The sequence below is a fragment of the Corvus hawaiiensis genome, chromosome 9 (assembly GCF_020740725.1).
Source record: "Corvus hawaiiensis isolate bCorHaw1 chromosome 9, bCorHaw1.pri.cur, whole genome shotgun sequence".
NCBI classification, from domain to species: domain Eukaryota; kingdom Metazoa; phylum Chordata; class Aves; order Passeriformes; family Corvidae; genus Corvus; species Corvus hawaiiensis.
This window is the reverse complement of record NC_063221.1, coordinates 23,155,441-23,173,264: the sequence shown is the minus strand read 5'-3', so window position 1 is coordinate 23,173,264 and position 17,824 is coordinate 23,155,441. Positions and strand designations below refer to the sequence as shown.

At 44.5% G+C, this 17,824-nt stretch overlaps 1 protein-coding gene across 2 annotated transcripts in view; it reads left to right on the top strand.

Moving 5' to 3' along the window:
• ERI3 (ERI1 exoribonuclease family member 3) overlaps window positions 1-17,824 on the top strand; it is a 130,500-nt gene that overhangs the window by 16,414 nt on the left and 96,262 nt on the right. For both annotated transcript variants that reach the window (XM_048313661.1, XM_048313663.1), the window contains exons 3-5: window positions 7,363-7,479; window positions 13,609-13,668; window positions 15,870-15,961. In XM_048313661.1, coding sequence (XP_048169618.1) covers window positions 7,363-7,479; window positions 13,609-13,668; window positions 15,870-15,961 — 269 coding nt within the window. The remainder of the gene's footprint in view (window positions 1-7,362; window positions 7,480-13,608; window positions 13,669-15,869; window positions 15,962-17,824) is intronic.

The window sequence follows — 17,824 nt, the reverse complement described above, 5'->3', positions numbered from 1 at the left end:
GTTTTAGTGTCGTTGGGAACATTGATCATTTGTCCTGCTCAATATCAGGTGAAGAGGTTGGGTCTTGAAATGATGTGATAATTCTGCAACAGGGACTGCACAGGCTTTTTGTCTGCCATAGAGAGGAGTGGATGTGAAAAAGGATATAGTGTCGTTGCCATCTTGCAGTGCAAAGGTAGTACTTGGAAATGTGCATGTGTGCTGTTTTTAACCTGGATTGAGTGCTAAACTTCTCCCAAACTGTCAAGCTTAAATTGTTGTTGGCTGTGTCAGTAGAGATGTTCTGGGTGGTTAAATATATGTCAATAGTGCTTGAAGAAACAAGTTGAAGTGTTGATGTCTGTTGGTCTATATTTCTCATCCCATGTGTGAAAAGAGGAGGGAAATTCTGCCTTATTCTTGATGTCTAGGTCCTGCTGGAAAAATCAGAATAGCTTAGTGGGTTTTGGCAGGGAGAGATGATGCTGGTGGTGAGAGGTAGGAACTAGCCTGGGAGGAAGTGATTACTGAAAGTTTTGTTCAGGATGGCAGGGCAAGGGTTGTGAGCCTGCTGTCAAGATTTCAGGTGCAATGGCAGGAATGAAAAACTCCCAAGGACCACAACAGTAAGTTTAGGAGAAAAGTGTCATTTGTGAGACGTGGATCCTCCTTTTGTTGGCCCTGTAAGAAGGGACTTGAGCTGATGAAGTACTTCACTTTGGTTCCCATACTCTTTAAAAAAAAAAAAAAATATATATACTATTTCAAAAGGGTGAAGAAGAGAATCGGTGTGTGTGACCAGGGGTCTGCAAAATGCAACTGTGAGTGCAGGCTGGATGGCATTGGGGTTGTGTTTAGTGCAGTGATGAGAGGTGTATATAAGATGAGGTCTTTGTTGCAAAAATGAGAAAGGCAATGTTCTGGCCTGTGTCTGCTGTGGGTAGGAAGAGCAGTCAGGAATTTAAACAACAGCAAGGGAAATTCAGATTAGACATTAGGAAAAACTTTCCAATGATAAGACTAATGAAACAGGAGGATAGAGTGAGTGCCTGGGGAGTGTGTGAGTCTCTCTTATTGGAGTCGGTAAAAACAGCCTAGACAAAGTCAGAAATTATTTAGGGGGTGATGATGCTGCCCTCAGGCAGGTGCATGGACTAGATGTCTCTTTTAAAGCTGAAGCTCCTGGAGGCATGTGATTAGATGGGGATTTCAGCTTCTATTAAAGAAAGAGAAATGGTCCCTCACCCTCAGAGTTGTAAGGAAGCACTGGGAAATAAGAGCCATGTTTGATGTCAGTGCAGAACATAAAATGCAACTCAAAATTTATCTTTGAGGAAATCCAGCCTTTGACATTGGGCTTCAGTGCCTGAGTGTTGGGGGTAGGCAATGAGATTCACCTGAGAGCAGGGGGAAGAAGAAGCATTGGCTATTCAATGGTCAGGCAGTAGAATTGCTCTTCACATCATCTTGTCACAGTGTTTTGTGATCTTCCCATATTCCTGCCAGTTCTCTTGTGTTTTGTTTTTGATGTGTATTTCCCTTCACACTTTTCTGGGATATAGTAGTTGTTTTAAAATGTATCAAATTGTTAGGTGTGTGCATATGTGTATTTTAAGCTAGGTAGTGGTAGAAAAAAGAAATTTGGAGGTCAGCTGCTTCCCCAAAGACCTTTTGACAGGTTTAATCAGTACACAGAGTAACTTAGCCAGGACTGAAGTGCTGAGAGGCTCCGTGCTGTGTGTGCAGGCAGACATCCTCTGGAAAGCCAGCATAGCCCTGATTCAGCAGAAGTCCTGCTATTCCGCACTGGAGAGGTGTTGCCTTTATGGTACTTGTTTTGGTTAGTTTAATAAAAATTTAGAAGTGGGGAAAAGACCTATGAGGTCATCTTGGTTACTGCCCCTGAGGACCAGTGCAAGGCTGCTCACTTGGAAATGGCTTTAGTTAAAATAATAATTAAGGCAGAGGATGGAAACTGGGGAGGCAGATCTGTTAGGCTAGTGCTGTCCTTACTATGTCCCTTTTCGATTTTAATTGCCTTGGAAAAAAAGGAAAATCACAAGGCTTTAAAAGCTCTGATTCTTTCTGCTTTTCAACCCCCCCACACCCTCTCCCCGATCTTGGAGGCATCAACTCTCATCTGTCAAAGTGTAAATCAGCAATTAAAACACAAACAGCGAAATGCCAAAGATGACCTGAAGCACAAAGCAACTGACAAACAAGTCCGGACAAATCGGTGGATAATTTATAAGCATTGCCCTAAAATCTAATTATTTGGCAATTCGAATTTGCAGCCGGCCAGGGCTGTGCAATAAATTTAACCCGCCATAAATTATTTAGGAGCAGCCCGTGGTGTAAATCAAAAACACGAGTGTTTGTTTAAGAAATAAGCTCCTTGTGCATAAAATGACTTTTTTTTTCTTTAAAGAGAGGGGGGGAAAAAACCATCCTTGAACAAAATGGTTCAATGGACAGAGCTGGTACTGAGGCTCTGTCCCTCCACAGACACTCCGTTGCTTCTTCTGCCCTTACCTTTTTTGAAGGTGTAAAAGGTTCTTTTGGTAAGAAGTTTTATGCTTTTCCTTATCAGACAAAATCCGTTTCTCTCAACAGCCTCTGCTTGTTTTTATTGCATTTTGAGCAGTCAGCTCTGATTTTTATGGGCATCTTTTATTCTTGTGTTTATTAAACTTCTTCACATGGGGGTTAGAGTAAGGGATAAATTATTTTCTGGTAGTTTTTGAAGTGAATAGGCCATACAGTCTTCCTCAAATATATAACTCTGTGTCCTGAAGCGTGCCCTGTCCACTTTGTACATATGCTTCTGGATTAAAAGGTTTTGAGAGCTGGGAAGCTCTTGCTGAGCACTTTATTCTTTCTGTATAATGATGTTAGTGGTACCCAGATCCAAAAGGATAAGCAAAAAAGTTCCTCTGCGGGAATTAGTGTAATTTCAGGTGCTTTCTTCTCTGACAAGAAATTGGTTAGCAAGTGTAGTTATGTGCTTGTTCATTTCTTTTATTAGCAAGAAGATCAAGACAGCTGAATTGGTGCATCCCTGCTCCAGTGTTAAAGGGAGGGGAGTTTCATGTAGGACGATTGAGTAGGGAAAGGCTGGGTTTATAGCAGTGCTTTCATATGCCATTAAGAATTTTTCAAATCCCTCTTAGAAGAAAGTCCCTAGCCATGCCACAGTTACCCTGCTGCTGCTCAACCCACTGGCTTGGGACAGCCAGGTTGCACAGGAGGCTTCTACCTGGAACTTTTTTTTTTAATACCCTTGGTTTTTTGGAAAATACGAAAGTTCTCTGGAAGCTGTCACACAGATTTGCTTGAAGTACCTTGAAATGGTAAATGCAGGATTGTTGTAAAGAGAACGGACCTGGTAATGGATCTGTATAAGCCTCTGGCTCTGTAGGTTCCTATTACTGTGTTTGGGGGCACAGCTGAGGGGAGGGACAGGGTGCTGATGTTTTTTTCTTTAAGCGTGTTAATATTGATTTTAGAAGCTCTGTGTTCCAACAATATAAATGCAAATGCCTGTAATTGGGAGCCTTGTGCAGAATTTCTCAACAGAAAACATGTTCAACTTTTCTGACAATGAAAGGAAAATAAAAAGCCGCTTATTTATTGGTGCTGGTTTGAATCTTGGATTTCCTTTCAAGTTACTTTGCAGTGCTAAATAAAATACCTAATTGCAGTGCTCGCAAAATTCAAATGAGTACATTTGTTCTTCTGGTAGCTCGCGGCTATTTGCAGCCTCTGGACACCCTCAGCATTATTTTAGCGTATCCATAACTCCTGGTTGTGCTATAAGGAAAAGCTGGTGGTGGGGGCAGAGGGAAGACTTAGAAGCCCCATGTGCTGCTGGCACAAATCACTGCCAAAGTTGGAACATTTACTCAGTGTTGGAGCGGAAATATGTGAGGCTCTCAAGGTAACACTTACGGGTGATCAGGCTCTGATAGAAGAAAGGAAGTGTCAGTGAATCTCTGCCCTTAACTCCCTCATGCTGCTTTCCTTCACCTTTCCTGCTTGGGAAGAAGCAGTGAAGGTCCTTGAATGGTGGAGATGGAGCTGAGCATGTTGAGCTCACTGGGCTGCTGTGAAACGTGAGAGAGCACCCGGCTGCCTTCCTGCATCACAGTCTGTTGGGGGGTTGGTTGTGTGTGTGAGTGTCTAAGTGCTCACCGTTTCATAATAATTACTAATGAAATTCTAGATCTGTAATAACATTTCAGATATCTAAAACAAACCATATGCTTGTAAAAAAAAAAAGAGAGAGAGAAAAAAAGTGGAAACAGATCAACTTTAAGCCATAAATTCTTGGTAATAGAGGCCTCTTCTCTCCCCCCTTTCTGTTTATGTTTGATAGATATTTTTGTTTCTGCAGGAATGTCAACTCTTAATTTCATGATGTATCATGGGCTTAAGAAAATTGAATTTAATAAAGGCAAAAGATGAATGGCACCTTTAAAGGTCCCAACACTTGTCTTTATTAGCAGGACAAACTGCAGGGTCTCCAAACACTGCTTCTCTCCAAATGAAAGTTTAAATGAAAAGTACAGCAGTGTCACAGGTTAAATTTCATTGCAGGACTGGCTAACGTCGTTAGTGAGGAGTGGGGCTGATTTCATGGGGCTGGTATCTGTTGCCTTAGATACCAGTGGAGCAAACACTGCCAGAGACTGGAAAAATCTCTGCTATAGGAAGCGTGCAGATAAACAGCCTTTTGGGAAAGGTTCTTTACCACTTGCTTCAAAAACTGACCCAATAAGCCCAAGAGAGTGGCTGCACTTTCTCCTAAGATTCTCGAGTTGCCTCTGGGGTTCCACCCCTGCTCCTGGCCATGCACTTCCCACAGACCTACAGTAATTCTGGATATTGTTAAATTTTCCACATTTTTTTTTAGTATGGCTTTTTATTTCCTCCGTCTGTCTTAATCCGACCCTCCTGGAAGTGCTTTTTGCCTTTGGTTCTGGAAGGCGAGTGACGCCTTTGTATATCAGATCAGCAGCAGGCTGTCTTTCAGTGTCTCTTTGCATCCAGCCACTTGATGGCCCCTGAGGATGTTTCTGGTCCCTTAGGACACATCCCAGCATTGCAACACAGCCCTGCTGTGAAATCCAGCCGGTGTGTGTCCCTCTCTGGAAGGGGAATGTTCGTCTCGCCTTGCCGTGGGCTTGCCTGCTTCCATGGTCGCCCTCTGGCTGGGATGCAGACCTAAGGGGCAGTGAGATGCCCCAGACCAATTTGAAAGATGGGATGGTGTTATCCTGCAGTTAAGCCTGGCTCTGTTATGGCGGCCTGTCCATTGACTTCAAACTTTGCAGTCTGTTTTCCTTCTGAACAGAAATGTGCTGCTTTCAGAGCCTATCTGTGGTGGCCCTTTTGAAGGGAGGATCAGCTGTATCCAGCATTTCTCTCTTGTGTTTCCATGGGTCCTCCCGGGTGGCTGAAGCTGGTGAGTTTGGCTGCACCACAACAGGCAATCTGGCTAACGCTCAAGTGTTTGGCATGTGCCTTCTCCTTCTCTTGCAACCCCTGGGTCAAGTTTGCTCTCTTTCCTGGGAAAAGTTGGTGACTCTCAGTGGGGTGGTACAGCTGTGGGGAAGGATGTGCCCAGCCATCTGCTCTGCCTCATCCAGCGTAGCACGCACAGGGTGTGGCTCAGCTGACCATGAGGAAATGCTTAAGCCTTGCGTCCTTTGCAGCTTCACTGCTCAACGTCTACACCTGGGCACTTCAACACTGTTAACTTTTTTTTTTTTTTTTTTTTTTTTTTTTTTTTTTTTTTTACATTTTTTTCTAACTTTCCATCTCAGCAGCACGTGCTCTCCATGTGCCCTGGTCTGGGCTGTGCCCCTGCTGCGCTGGGGAGCTGCTATGCTGCCTCTCTGGGCTCTGCCCACCATGGAAATCGGGCGTTTCTCCTGGCTATTTAAATTATCTGTTGTTTCCATTTACCCACCCAGTTTCTTGCCCTCCCGCTGCCTAGTGGGGTGGTGATGTCATCAGCTCATATGTGTAACCTCACGATAATTTCCGCCTGCAGGTCATGAGGGTTGCAACCATGGTCCAAAAAAGTGTGTTAGTTCCTCTGCAGCGGCTGCATTTTTCACATGCTAATTTTACTCACAGGAGTTGGATTTTTTTTTCATTTTTTATTATTTCTTATTTGTCTCTTCCAGATGTTTTCAGGCAGTTTTTTTTTTGTTGTTAAACTAATTCCATTCATGTTTTAAAAATTTATGAAAGCGCTAATAAAAATGTCAAAGTGGTAAAAATGTTAGCTTTTGCTCTGCTTTGATTAAATTTTGCAAACTGTTTTTGAATATTAAAAAGCAATATTTTTTTTATTCTCTCTCCCTCTCTCTGTTTTTCTCCAGAAGTGATTTGAGAGGCTTGTTGCATGGATATCACTCAGCGGGCTCATTTGCACTCCAGAACCTTGGTGCCATGGATCTCTATTAAATAACATAGACAAATTATTCTTTAAAGACACCAAACAAATTGTCACTTCTCCTCTTACATTAAACTGGAAGGAAGAAAGGGAGTGGAGAAGGAGGGGGGTGAACACAAAGGATTTTATCGCTTTTATTCAGTGGGCGGCTTTTTTAATTTCATGTATATTTTTTAATAATTGAGAAATCCATCGCAACTGGATTTGTTTAAACTTTTTATTAACAGGTCCATGTAAATTTTTGATTGCTGATTATTCAAATAATTGAACATTCTTCTGATGAAGGAACGTTTTTATTTCTCTATCAGCATAAATTGTCTACAAAGAGGAAAATGAAGCGGGGCTTGCTACTGTGCTGTATCCCGTAGGGATGGATTTGGGGGGGAGCTTTCAGCTCCTCTTGTCAGTCTGTTGGAGGAGGGCAGTGCTCCTCAGCGTCTCCGAGGAAGGAGGTGCTTCATGCAGTAGTCCCTGTTGTCTCTCTGATAGTATCCACCAAAAGGACGGTGGGCTGGAAAGGCTGAGACTGGTCTTGGGGAGGGCACAGCCCCTGTGCTGTCCTAAACAGCTGCGAGCCCGATGCGAGTACATCTCCATGTTCCCTGGGTAGCACGTGTGAGTGCTGTGAGACCACCTTCCTTAGGTTCAGCTTAAGCAGTGATGTGTGCAGCTTCAGTGCTGAGCACAGAGACCTCCTTGCTGCCCGTCCCAGCTGCGATGAGCATCAGCATCGTCCTCATCTGTTCTGATGGTGTTGGACGTGCTCTGTGCTGCAGCATCACCTTCCCACTTCTGCAGAGCTTTGTGTTGAGTTTATTTCTGTTTGGGACTATCAGGCCACCTTGCTAGATGGGATAATTTCCAGTTTTGTTTCTTGTTTGTTTTAAATGAACAGCTGCTTTTCTTTTTGCCCTATTCAGGAAATCATCGAATTCCCTATCCTGAAGCTGAATGGCAGGACAATGGAGATCGAATCCACCTTTCACATGTATGTTCAGCCTGTGGTGCATCCCCAGCTTACGCCCTTCTGTACAGAGGTAAAGTGCAAAGGTTCCCTGGTGCTCCAAGAGTCTCTCTGGGAAGCAGGTTTCCATTGCACCAGGGACTTGGGTCGCCTCTTCACGGTGCAGCTGCAAGGCAGCGTGTCATGCCAGCCTTGAGTTAATGACAACGAGAATCATTTTTTGTTATTGCCATAACATATAAAGACCTCAGTTGGATTCATAAATAACTCTAGCTGTGAATTTACAACTAACAAACATCTAACTGGGTGACCACCAAATAAACACACTCGTGTTAGCTGATGTTCAAAATCCTGTAACCTCTTTGTGAGCTCTTGTGATTTTGCTGTGCTGCTCTGTGGTGGAGAAGGTTGAAGAGAGCATGGACTGAGGAAATAAAGTGCTGTGCATATGTGTGGTGCAGAGGCAGTAAATGACTCACCTGTGGGCCTGCATGTTGGGATTTGATGAGTCCTTCAGAGTGGTAGGATAATTCATGTCTGTATTTTTAGGACTGTCTTTTTGATGTTGTAATTGTGGGCCACTTGAAATGATTTCTGGAGAAGTGACGTCTCTTTACTTGCTTAATCTCATTGCTGAGGGCAGATGCTCTTGAGCTGTGGACACCTTTTCCCAGATATGGAATGAAGGTGGTAAATGCAATCCCTGAGGGTTCAAAGGAATTGAGGAGCCGGGGTTGGGGTTTGTTGTTGGTTTTGGGGATTTTTTGGGTTTTTTTTCATTCAACCCAAAAAGTTAACTATTTTTCCAAATGTGTTTTTCCTCCCTGCCATTATCATCAAAAGAAACTTTAAGTTCCTTTTGCTTTGGGTTTTTTTTCCTGTCGGTCCACTGGTTCAGTTTTGGCCAGCTCAATGACTAAAATGCTGACTGTGGGAATCAGTGTATTTAAGTTCTTCATTCTGTCCCTTTCTTGTCTAGAATCATCAACACCATGGTATGTTTCCCCCTACCTCTGTGGCTGCAGACTTAAGCCCTTGGAGGGCTTCTCCCACCTGTACTAACCTGATGAAAAATGACTCCTTTGTGTTAGGTGGAGTCCCCTCCAGGACCAACCAGCCCCTTCCATATTTTCACATTGTAAAAACAAATACTTATTTTTATTCTTCTGTAACTCAAAACCATCTGAAGGTATTTTATTTAAACTTAAAAAAAAAAAAAAAGACTGAGCACAGAAAACATTATTCCCCAGAGAGGAGCTTTCAGAAAGCTATAAATGTGTGAGAACAGAAGGTTTTAATGGAAATGGTTTTGCAACCTTAATGCTAGAAGGCTGGACAACTACTTTGGCTGTCCTTATCCCCGTGAGACTTGCTGGACGTATGCTTGTACAAATGTGATAAATCTCACAGCTTGCACCTGATCTTTGCTAAAGACAACGTCATCTTCTAGAGCTGAGCCCAAAATGTCTGCCTTGCAAGTCACCTAAATTCTGGAGAGAAGTTGTCTTATTAACTCCCCCCAAAACTCCTTTTTCTGGAAATCCTTCTATTACATCCTTTCCCCTGCTGCTAAAGACTGCAGCTCTGTTCTTGCACAACAGTCTGCACGACTTGCTTGGTGTGTGCTGGTGGTTCAGCTTGGTGAGCTGAACGGAGCCTCCAGCCTGCTGCAGCCTGGGGACATTCAGAGGTTCTCTGGATGATGACCTTGTGACCAACAGTCAGCCCATCTAATGCGCCCATACTGCAGTGACGGTCTGTCGGTCTTCTCTTGCTCTCAGGGGTCTGGAGCAGGAGTTTGTGTCTCCTGTGTGGAGCCTTGAAGCAAGCGAAGCTGAGTGAGTGTGTGTGTGTGTGTGTGTGTGTGTGTGTGTGATGGCTGTGCTTTTGCAGAAGTCCAGGATGGGCACAGGTGTCCCAGGTCAGCGTTCTGCTGCAGACTCTGCCGCTAACCTTGGTCTGGCATTGTGTCCAGAGTTGGATGAAAATGGGCAGTACTGAGGCCAGCAGGCAAAATGATTGCAGAACCCCCACCTGTGTGTATCAATGGTACAAAAAGGTCCCACTTACCAGGTTTGGCAAGTCCTCTCTTATTAACAGCATGGCTTAGGAAGCTGGTTTTAATCCTCGCCTTGACATCACTGGCTCCTGGTCACCCCCACGCTGTACCCCTTGCAACTTAGTGCCCGGAATGGCCCCTCTCCCTCCTGGCTTGGCAGTTGCCTGGCCTGTTGCTGGGTCTGCCAAGAGGTCCAAGAGTGGGATCATGCTGGAGGTGTAACTGGGCTTGTTCCTGGGGCCTGTGTCTGGGGCTGAGTTTGAAACCCTGCCCCGAGAGCCACAGGTGAACTTTACTAAACAGTGGGGTGCTGCTAGGTAGGTGCAGGGATTGTCCCTGTGCCACTGGTGTAGGTTTGCTTGAGACCCCAGGGACACAGCCAGGATGTGCTCTTGCAGAGCTGCTGCCTGAACTGCTCCAGCACTTGTTATTGACTTTCTGCTGGTTTATGTTTTCTGAAAAATACTCATTTTGCTAAATGCCAGTAAAGGGCTTTGTCTAGGCACCTCTACTTACAAAGGGTGAGATTTATTGGCCTCTTTGTCCACAAAGAAAGACCAGGCCTGATTATCAGATTGTACACCAGAGACAAGTGCTTAGGTAATCAGCAGACTGTCTTGGAGTAGAAATACGGTGGTTTTCCAGATAAACTCTCCAGGAAAAGTGGTGGTGATGACATTACATGGGAGCCTGTCTGCTGTGCTGCTGATTTCCCCTCTCCCCTCTGCTTGCTACCTTTGCTAAGCAGTAGAACTGCTTGGTGTAGACTCTGTTTGGAGGGGTTACTGTGGCTGCTTGACATTACTCCTTGGGTCTGGAGTACCTCTTCCATCCCTCTTCCTTCTTGAAGACAGCAGCAGAGCATGGGAAGGCTGCCTGGAAGGGTGGAGAGCTTGTTGCCGCCCTCAGGACATCCCTTTGCTTACCTTTTGGTGTGTCTGTGCTCTCCCCTGGCTACAGGATGTTTCTCCAACTCCCCACACCAGTGTCCAGGAGCATATCTTCCAGTGCTGGCTCACTCTGAGACCTCATCTCATCCCCTTTCTCCTGACCTGATTCTGTAAGACAATATGTCGTGAGCCTTGGTTATGGTGAGGGGTGAGCTGAATGTTCAGGCGGAGAAGGTGGAAAGTGCTTGCAAGTTGTTAAAAGCTGTTGTGACATGTATAAAGCTCATCATGCCCTTTTGGAAGATGCAGGTGATTTGTCTGATGCCCAAGAAAGTTCTTGTCGGGAGCTTAAGGAGAGGTTCCCTCTACATACAAGGTGCTTGTACAGATCTTTTCATGATACTTTGCTCTCATTTTATGATTAATTTTTATTGTTTTTTTCCTGAAGGAAGAGATAATGAAAATACAAAAATATAAAGGTATTATAACCTGCTTATGTTCCCAAGTACCTCATGCTTCTTGGGATAACCAGTGAAATTTTACAATTGTGCAGTTTTATGTTTTTATACTTTTTCAAAGCTGCAAGACCAGATAATGCTGCAGAGGTCCAATGCACTAGGTTGGATTTGGCAGATGGGCATAACTGATAACAAAGAGTATCAGAAAGGATGAGAGAGTAGAAATCTGGTCCCGTTTGAGCATTGTCTGACCTGTATTGAAATGTACCTATGGAGCAGGTACATTCCTTTGTATTCATGTGTGTGATTTCTGCAGCATGAATCTTGTGTGCGTATACTTGGCGACGTGTCCTTGTACAGATGAGCTGGTACTTTGCTTGGCCTGGCAGGGAAGGAGAGAAGGAGATTTGGGCAAGAATAAGCAGTGACTCTTGGTGGCACCTCTGCATCCACCTTCATGTCCCTCCCTCCTCCTGATGGGAAATGTTTGGATGAGGCCATTATACCCTGTCCTCCCATGGCATCAGGGGTGCAGTGCTCCACAGACACAGTCCTGAAGGTACCTGCAGTGGTTGAAACCATTTGCATTCATACTGGCTGAGACAGTGAAAGGTTGCTTGTCATCCTTAGTACAGAAAAGACTTGGACCTCTTGGAGCAGGTTCAGAGGAGGGCCATGAAGATGAGCAGAGGGATGAAACGCCTCTCCTGTGAGGAAAGGCTGGGAGCTTTGGGGTTGGTCAGCTTGGAGAAGAGAAGGCTCCCAAGAGACCTTTTAGTACTTAAGGGGGCCTGTAAGATAGACTTTTCACCTCAGCCCCATTGTGACAGGACAAGGAATAATGATTTTAAACCAGACAACTAAGTATACAGAAAAAGATTTTTACATTGAGGGTGGTGAAACAGTGGCACAGGTTGCCAGAGAAGTAACATTCAAGGTGGAGTTGGACGGGGCTCTGAGCAACCTAGTCTAGTTTAGGATGTCCCCGCTCATTGCGAGGGAGGTTGGACTGGATGTGATGCCAACTTCAAAGGTCCCTTCCCAACCAAACTATTCAATGATTCTGTGTTCACTTCTGAACATACCTTTCAGCCACTTCCAGAGATTTGAGTTGAGCTGCTGTCTGGAAGACAGGACCAGCACTTTGCAATAGGTGAGCTGCCAACCTCTGCCAGAAGAATGCATGGAGAGAAAGACGGCAAGAAAAGCAAAAAACATGCTAGTGAGCTTTAAAAACTCCTCTCAAGAGTCATGCGTTAATTCCTCAAATCTATTTGCTTCTCAGAGTATGGAAGTCTGTAGGTAGCAGCTGTTAACCCAATTAAAATACAGATTAATATAAAAACAGTTTCTGAAATATAAGAGAGTGTCTGCGTCCCTCCACTTCCTTAAAATTCCACTTCCTAATGGCTTGATGAACTTGAGAAACACACCTAGAGGAGCTCCACGTTCTTAAAATTAAAATACTTTCCCTAAAAGGTATGTATTGCCATTTCATGGGAGTCACTATGAGAAAATAATCTTTCCACTTACAGTTTATTCAGTGAGTCAGGTATTTGGTATTCATTAAATGTAATTACAATTTAATTGGAGTTTAATATCTTTTCTTTTTCTATCCTCCAAGTTTAGCGCTATAAGCCAAAGAAACTAAAAGATAGAAACCATTTAGCTTCCTTCAGTTGCCACGTATTTAATAAAGCAGAGCCCTGTGGTTTGTGAGAGGACTTACACTGTACGAGTAGGTTGAGCTGGTCTGTGTGGAAGAGTTACTCCTGGGTGGTGGTGGGGCCATCAGTATGTCTCGACTGGATGCTATGGCTTCCAGAGGCTTGGATGCTTCTAGGTTGGGCTTGACCTTTATTTTATGAAAATGTATGAGATGTGTAGCTTCAGGAAAGTGCCATATGAAGTGAAATCCCATAGCGTACACTTGTTTTAATAATGATTTTTTTAATTACTTGGGTGCATTGATGGCAAGCTACTGACCTCCGATATTCAATATGTTAAAAGACAGTTTTGTCAGTTGGAAGGCAGACAGAAAAATTATCTGTTTTCCATGTGCCTCAAGCTCTCCTGGGCAGACACAGGCAGAGGCCCAAGAGACTGCATCTTTTAATGCATGTGTTTAGCTTTGAACAGCCAAGCAGTCTGGGAGCAGTCAGTGGGAGTATCTGTTGGCAGGACCTCTTCCTAAGGAACCTCTTGGAAAACAGACTTTCAGAAAGGGTTCAGGAAGCAAGTGCTTTTCTTCAGATTTCATTCCATTATTTTAAATACAGTTTTGAACTGCCGAGGAATGCTGTGGTGGACTATGGGAAAGTGCACGTGCTGGCAGCCCAGCTCAGGGGAGGATCTCACTTACAAACATCTCACAAACAAACATCCTCTGTTTGGTTCATCTAACGCTGAAATTTTGGTGTCACTGTGATAGCAGTGACCTTGGTAGTTACCGCTGCCTGTGTCCCTCGAGGCAGTACCAAAACTGCTGAAATGCATGTTGAAAAAGGGCATCATGCTGGTGCATGACACTGCTCCCCAAATGGACCCTGCCGTGCTGATAATTTGCAGTTTTGTGGTGTGGGTAGGAGGCCCCCTACATTTCTGTGGTAGGGATGTAGCTGTGCCCTTACCTGTGGCTGGAGAGCTGTCAGGATCACACTGCTGTGGCTGGTTCCTCAGCAGCACCCATGTGGGTCACAGGAGCATGTTTTGGTTGCAGAGAGATGGACAGGAGAGTAGACCTCTCTAATGATCTTTTGAGCGCTGCTCTGATGACTGCTTTCTGTTTGTTTCAGCTGACTGGGATTATTCAAGGCATGGTGGATGGGCAGCCGAGCCTCCAGCAAGTGCTTGAGGTAAGCAGAGTAACCTTTAGTTCTCGAACTCTGACCTCTGGTCCTGTAGTCCCTTCTTCATCTCTTTCCCTGCACCCTCCCCTTGCTGAGAATTGAACCGCGTAATTTGACTATGATTACAGCTTCATTAGAATAACATTTGCTGTCACATTGGTGACACACTGCTGAGAGTATTGAACCATTGATCTGTCATCTCCAGCTGTTCATGTCAAGGGTGCTGACAAGATATCCAAACTCCTGCTAGTAGATAGGAGAAGAGGTGATTCTGGAGCCAGTTTTAAAGCATCAAGATGTTGCTCAAGACCACTGCTCCTGGAGCTTCTGCTTTCATTTCTTTTCCCCTCCCTCAGCACTTTATTAAATTAATTTTTCTACCTATTTAAATGCTCAATAATACATGTAGTATAGAAAGAAAATGCCTCTGAAATCTAATCTAAAGGATGTGCGAATGCAGATGCAGCCCTAATAATACCATCTGCTTAATGTGGAATTCCTAAAGCATTTAAGGCTTAATTAGCTTGGAAGTATTTCTCCATCAATAGCTTTTGTTGGTAGTCAGACAGTGAAGGAAACCTCCTCAAGCAGAGCCCACTTGGGCTGGAGGTTGGTGTTCGATGCATCATTTCTGTCAGGATTTCTACTGCTGTGTTACCTAATTGTTCCTAATCAGAATAATTGCAACAATTGCTTATCTGAGGAAATTAAATTAAAGGCGTTAAAATCCTCTATGGAGACAGCACTTGATGGGCGCTCACATCAGGGAGTTTAGAAAGGTTACTGCTGCTGTCCCCAACTCCAGGCAGGCTCATGTGAGGCTGGCTGGGAGATCCTGCCAGCCCAAGGGAGTGTGACTGAGAGGCTGGATGCTGCTTTTTTGGGGAACCTTACTCAGAGGGCTGTTGTACAGTTGGTCACAGGAAGAAGCATCAAGCCTGGCAGGAAAGGCTGTGGCAGTGACATGAGACCGAAGATGGTGCTCTATAGAGGTGACATCTCGCATCCATGCAAACCCCCAGCTCTCCCTGTGCTCTCCAGAGAGCATGTAGCAGCCTTGCATGTCCATAAACATATGGATGCTTGTGCCTGTTTCCCCAGGAGGGAGAGCCCTCTTTGCCTGGATGGGTGAATGTAGATCACTACATTCCAGAAAATGGTTTGTTCTGTTTCTATGGAAGCTCCTTAGAGTGTGGAAACACTTCTGTAGAATTTTTTTTTATTTGGACAGAAAAGGTGTTCATACAGCAGCATGTTTCTAGGTTAAAATGAGATTCAGGTCAGGCAGCTTCTGAGGCATGCTGGTTTACTCAGGAGTGAAAGGTGTCAAGCAAGGGAAAAGAGGAGGGATTTCTCTTGCTCAAGCATTGAAAATGTTGCTAGTGAGGTTGCATAATAACACCTGATTGCCTGCCACTGCAAGATTTTGGGCACGCTGTTTGCTGCTTTTAGCTGGGTAAGTGTCTATGCAGGACTTTCAGTGTAGGTTAGTTCCTTAATCCCTGAGGTGGATTGCATCCTCCAGGTTAATGTGGCCCATTTCTGAAGAGGACCCAGAACATCTGTCCCTATGGGAAGTTGATCAGGAATAGTGGATTCACTTTAAATCCACAGTACCCTGAACAAGCACCTCTTCAGAACTGTAAGAAGGAAAGAGGGATCCAGCCTAGAGAGGAAGGGGACACCTGGCTTTTCTTGTTACTGCCACACAGTGCCTATGTGTGCCCAGCCCTTCCATTTTTCCCCCTTTCTATATCCCCCTGGTGCTATATGAAGTAGAGTATGTGAGAAATGCTGCAGGGGAGGGATGTTGTCTCAATATACCTGTCTTTTCTCCTCACTGGAGGGGACACAAGTTATGCTCCCTATGAGCCCCTTTGGTACAGGGAGAGGAGAAATGCCAGGTAACAGCACAGTTGTGTCGTCCCATTAACGCTGCACAACTTTCATCCCTCCACAAGCAGAGCTGCTGCGGTGTCTGATAAGATCATCTCTGCTCTGGTTGCCTGATGTCTCCTATCAGAAATCTTCAAAGGTCCAAACGTGCTGTTGTTGAGATGGCAAGCAAAGAGAGAAGAGAGAGAGGGAGAGGTTGGATAAGATCACAATTTTCTTCTGTCTTGATTGCGAGCAGCTTATCTGAGTTTAACTGTTGTGGCTTGGACTGTCTCTGCAAAACTCATCCCCTTTTCTTGCCTTCCTTTCAGAGGGTTGACGAGTGGATGGCAAAGGAAGGCCTCTTAGATCCCAGCGTCAAGTCGATTTTTGTGACCTGTGGAGACTGGGATTTGAAAGTGATGTGAGTATGGAAGGGGAGGGAGATTTTCCTGGGCTTTATTGCTCCATGCTTGCCTCTAGTGCCTATGTCTTTGTCCTTGCAAGCCTCCAACTGTCCCTAGTCATTGTTTCTTAGGGAAATTGTTGTTTGTCTTGCATAATTGGGAGTGGAGAGTTGTTTCAAAAGACAGGTGGTTGCTGGGCATGGTGCAAGATCACTGCCTAGGATATTCCCTGTAGTGAGAGAAGCCTTTCAGAACCCCAAGAAAACTTTAAACTGGAGCTTTGTGATGATTTGCCTTTTATCCAATATACTTTCCAAAGGGATGGATATTTCTGAGTGCATACATGGATGATCAAGTGATGATCCATACCTGACTTTTAGCAGGTAAAAAGCATTTAAGGCTTTTTCTGTCATCTTGGCACAGTAACTCGATGTGAATCACAGAGTAGTCTTTAGAATAGAATACAAGCCAGGTCTGGCATGCTCCAGTGGTGTTCTTATTGTTAAGGTCGTCTTCATCAGCTGGGTGAGTATCTGGCAAGTACCAGGTGGAGACCTGCACTGGGATCTGCAAGTGTCAGTGAGTGTGTGTGTGCATGTTTTGTTAGGAAAATAGCTAGACCACCAACCTAAGAAAGGTTATTATAAGAATGGAGCTAAATGTCCAAAAATTAAATTAATTCAGTCTCCAAAGTGTTTGCAGATCAGTGTCCTATAGTGCTGAATTCCCTTGGATTCATATAATCTTGCTTCAGCTGTTCATTTCCCTGCAGTGCTGGATAAAGACTCCTGTTGTTATCACACCAGTAAAGCACGGGCTTGACACATCCCATCCTGATCTGACAGCCACAACTCGTTAGTAGTGTTACTTGGTTTTCACTGTGACATTGGTTTCCCCAAGTTGGAAGCCTAAATAAACTGCACATAGCCTAGGAGCAATCAGCACCAGTTCTTCCCTGCCGAGTGGTCTTTGCAGAGTGGCAGCTCCTTCCTTGCCTTTTCTTGGTGTGATTAGTGAGACATGAAATATGGGGACCAAAGCTCAGCACAAGCGCTAGTGGAGATGAGAAATTGGCTCCAGACAGAGACACAGGGGTGGTATGTGAACTTTTGAGTCAAAATCTGGGTCTTTGCTCAGGCTATGTCGCGAGCTCGGATATATTGCAAGTTCCTGTGTTAGTTGCTTAAATTACAAGTGAGTTATTTTTCTTTATATATCATGTTTAAGCTTCTGTTAGAGACCAGCACAAACAGTTGCTGTGCTAAACTTCTGTTTCTCAAGTATTCTATTTTCTCTGTTCTTTACTCCTGCATTGCTGTTGTGAGAGTCCAATTTACCACTTTGTTGATAGTTGTGAGAAAGTTGTCTTTGCTCCAAGCCTATCTTTCCATCTCTTTCACAGTAGGCTGACAAGATTTCCAGGTAATGACATCCTAACTTGGTGTCCATATGGAAAGAGCAACCTGGATGTGTTGGGTGGCTTTTTTGTTTTTTGGTTTTTTTTTCTTCAGACCTCTACAGCAGCCAAATAGAGGTAAAGATGAGCCCTATTTCTGGTGAGCCATAGGGGTTGTGGGGTGAGCTGGCTCAGAGGGACATGCTGTTCTGTAGTGGAGATATACTCTTCACCGTTGGCAGTGGTCTCTCGCCTGGGTTGTCCCTTACTAGTCAGCTGGAAAAGAAGACTCCACTCCTGGCCATGAGGTTGTTGTGAGTGGTTCATTTTCTCCCTCTTCCTTTTAAAAATTTTTTTTAAACCATTAACTTCAGAATTCAATCCTAAAGCATCTCCAGGGCAAAGCAGAAAATACGTTCTGTGTTTCCAAGCACATGGATAGCAGGAGTCTGGCTGCAGCCGCCTGGTGAGTAGCACATCACGC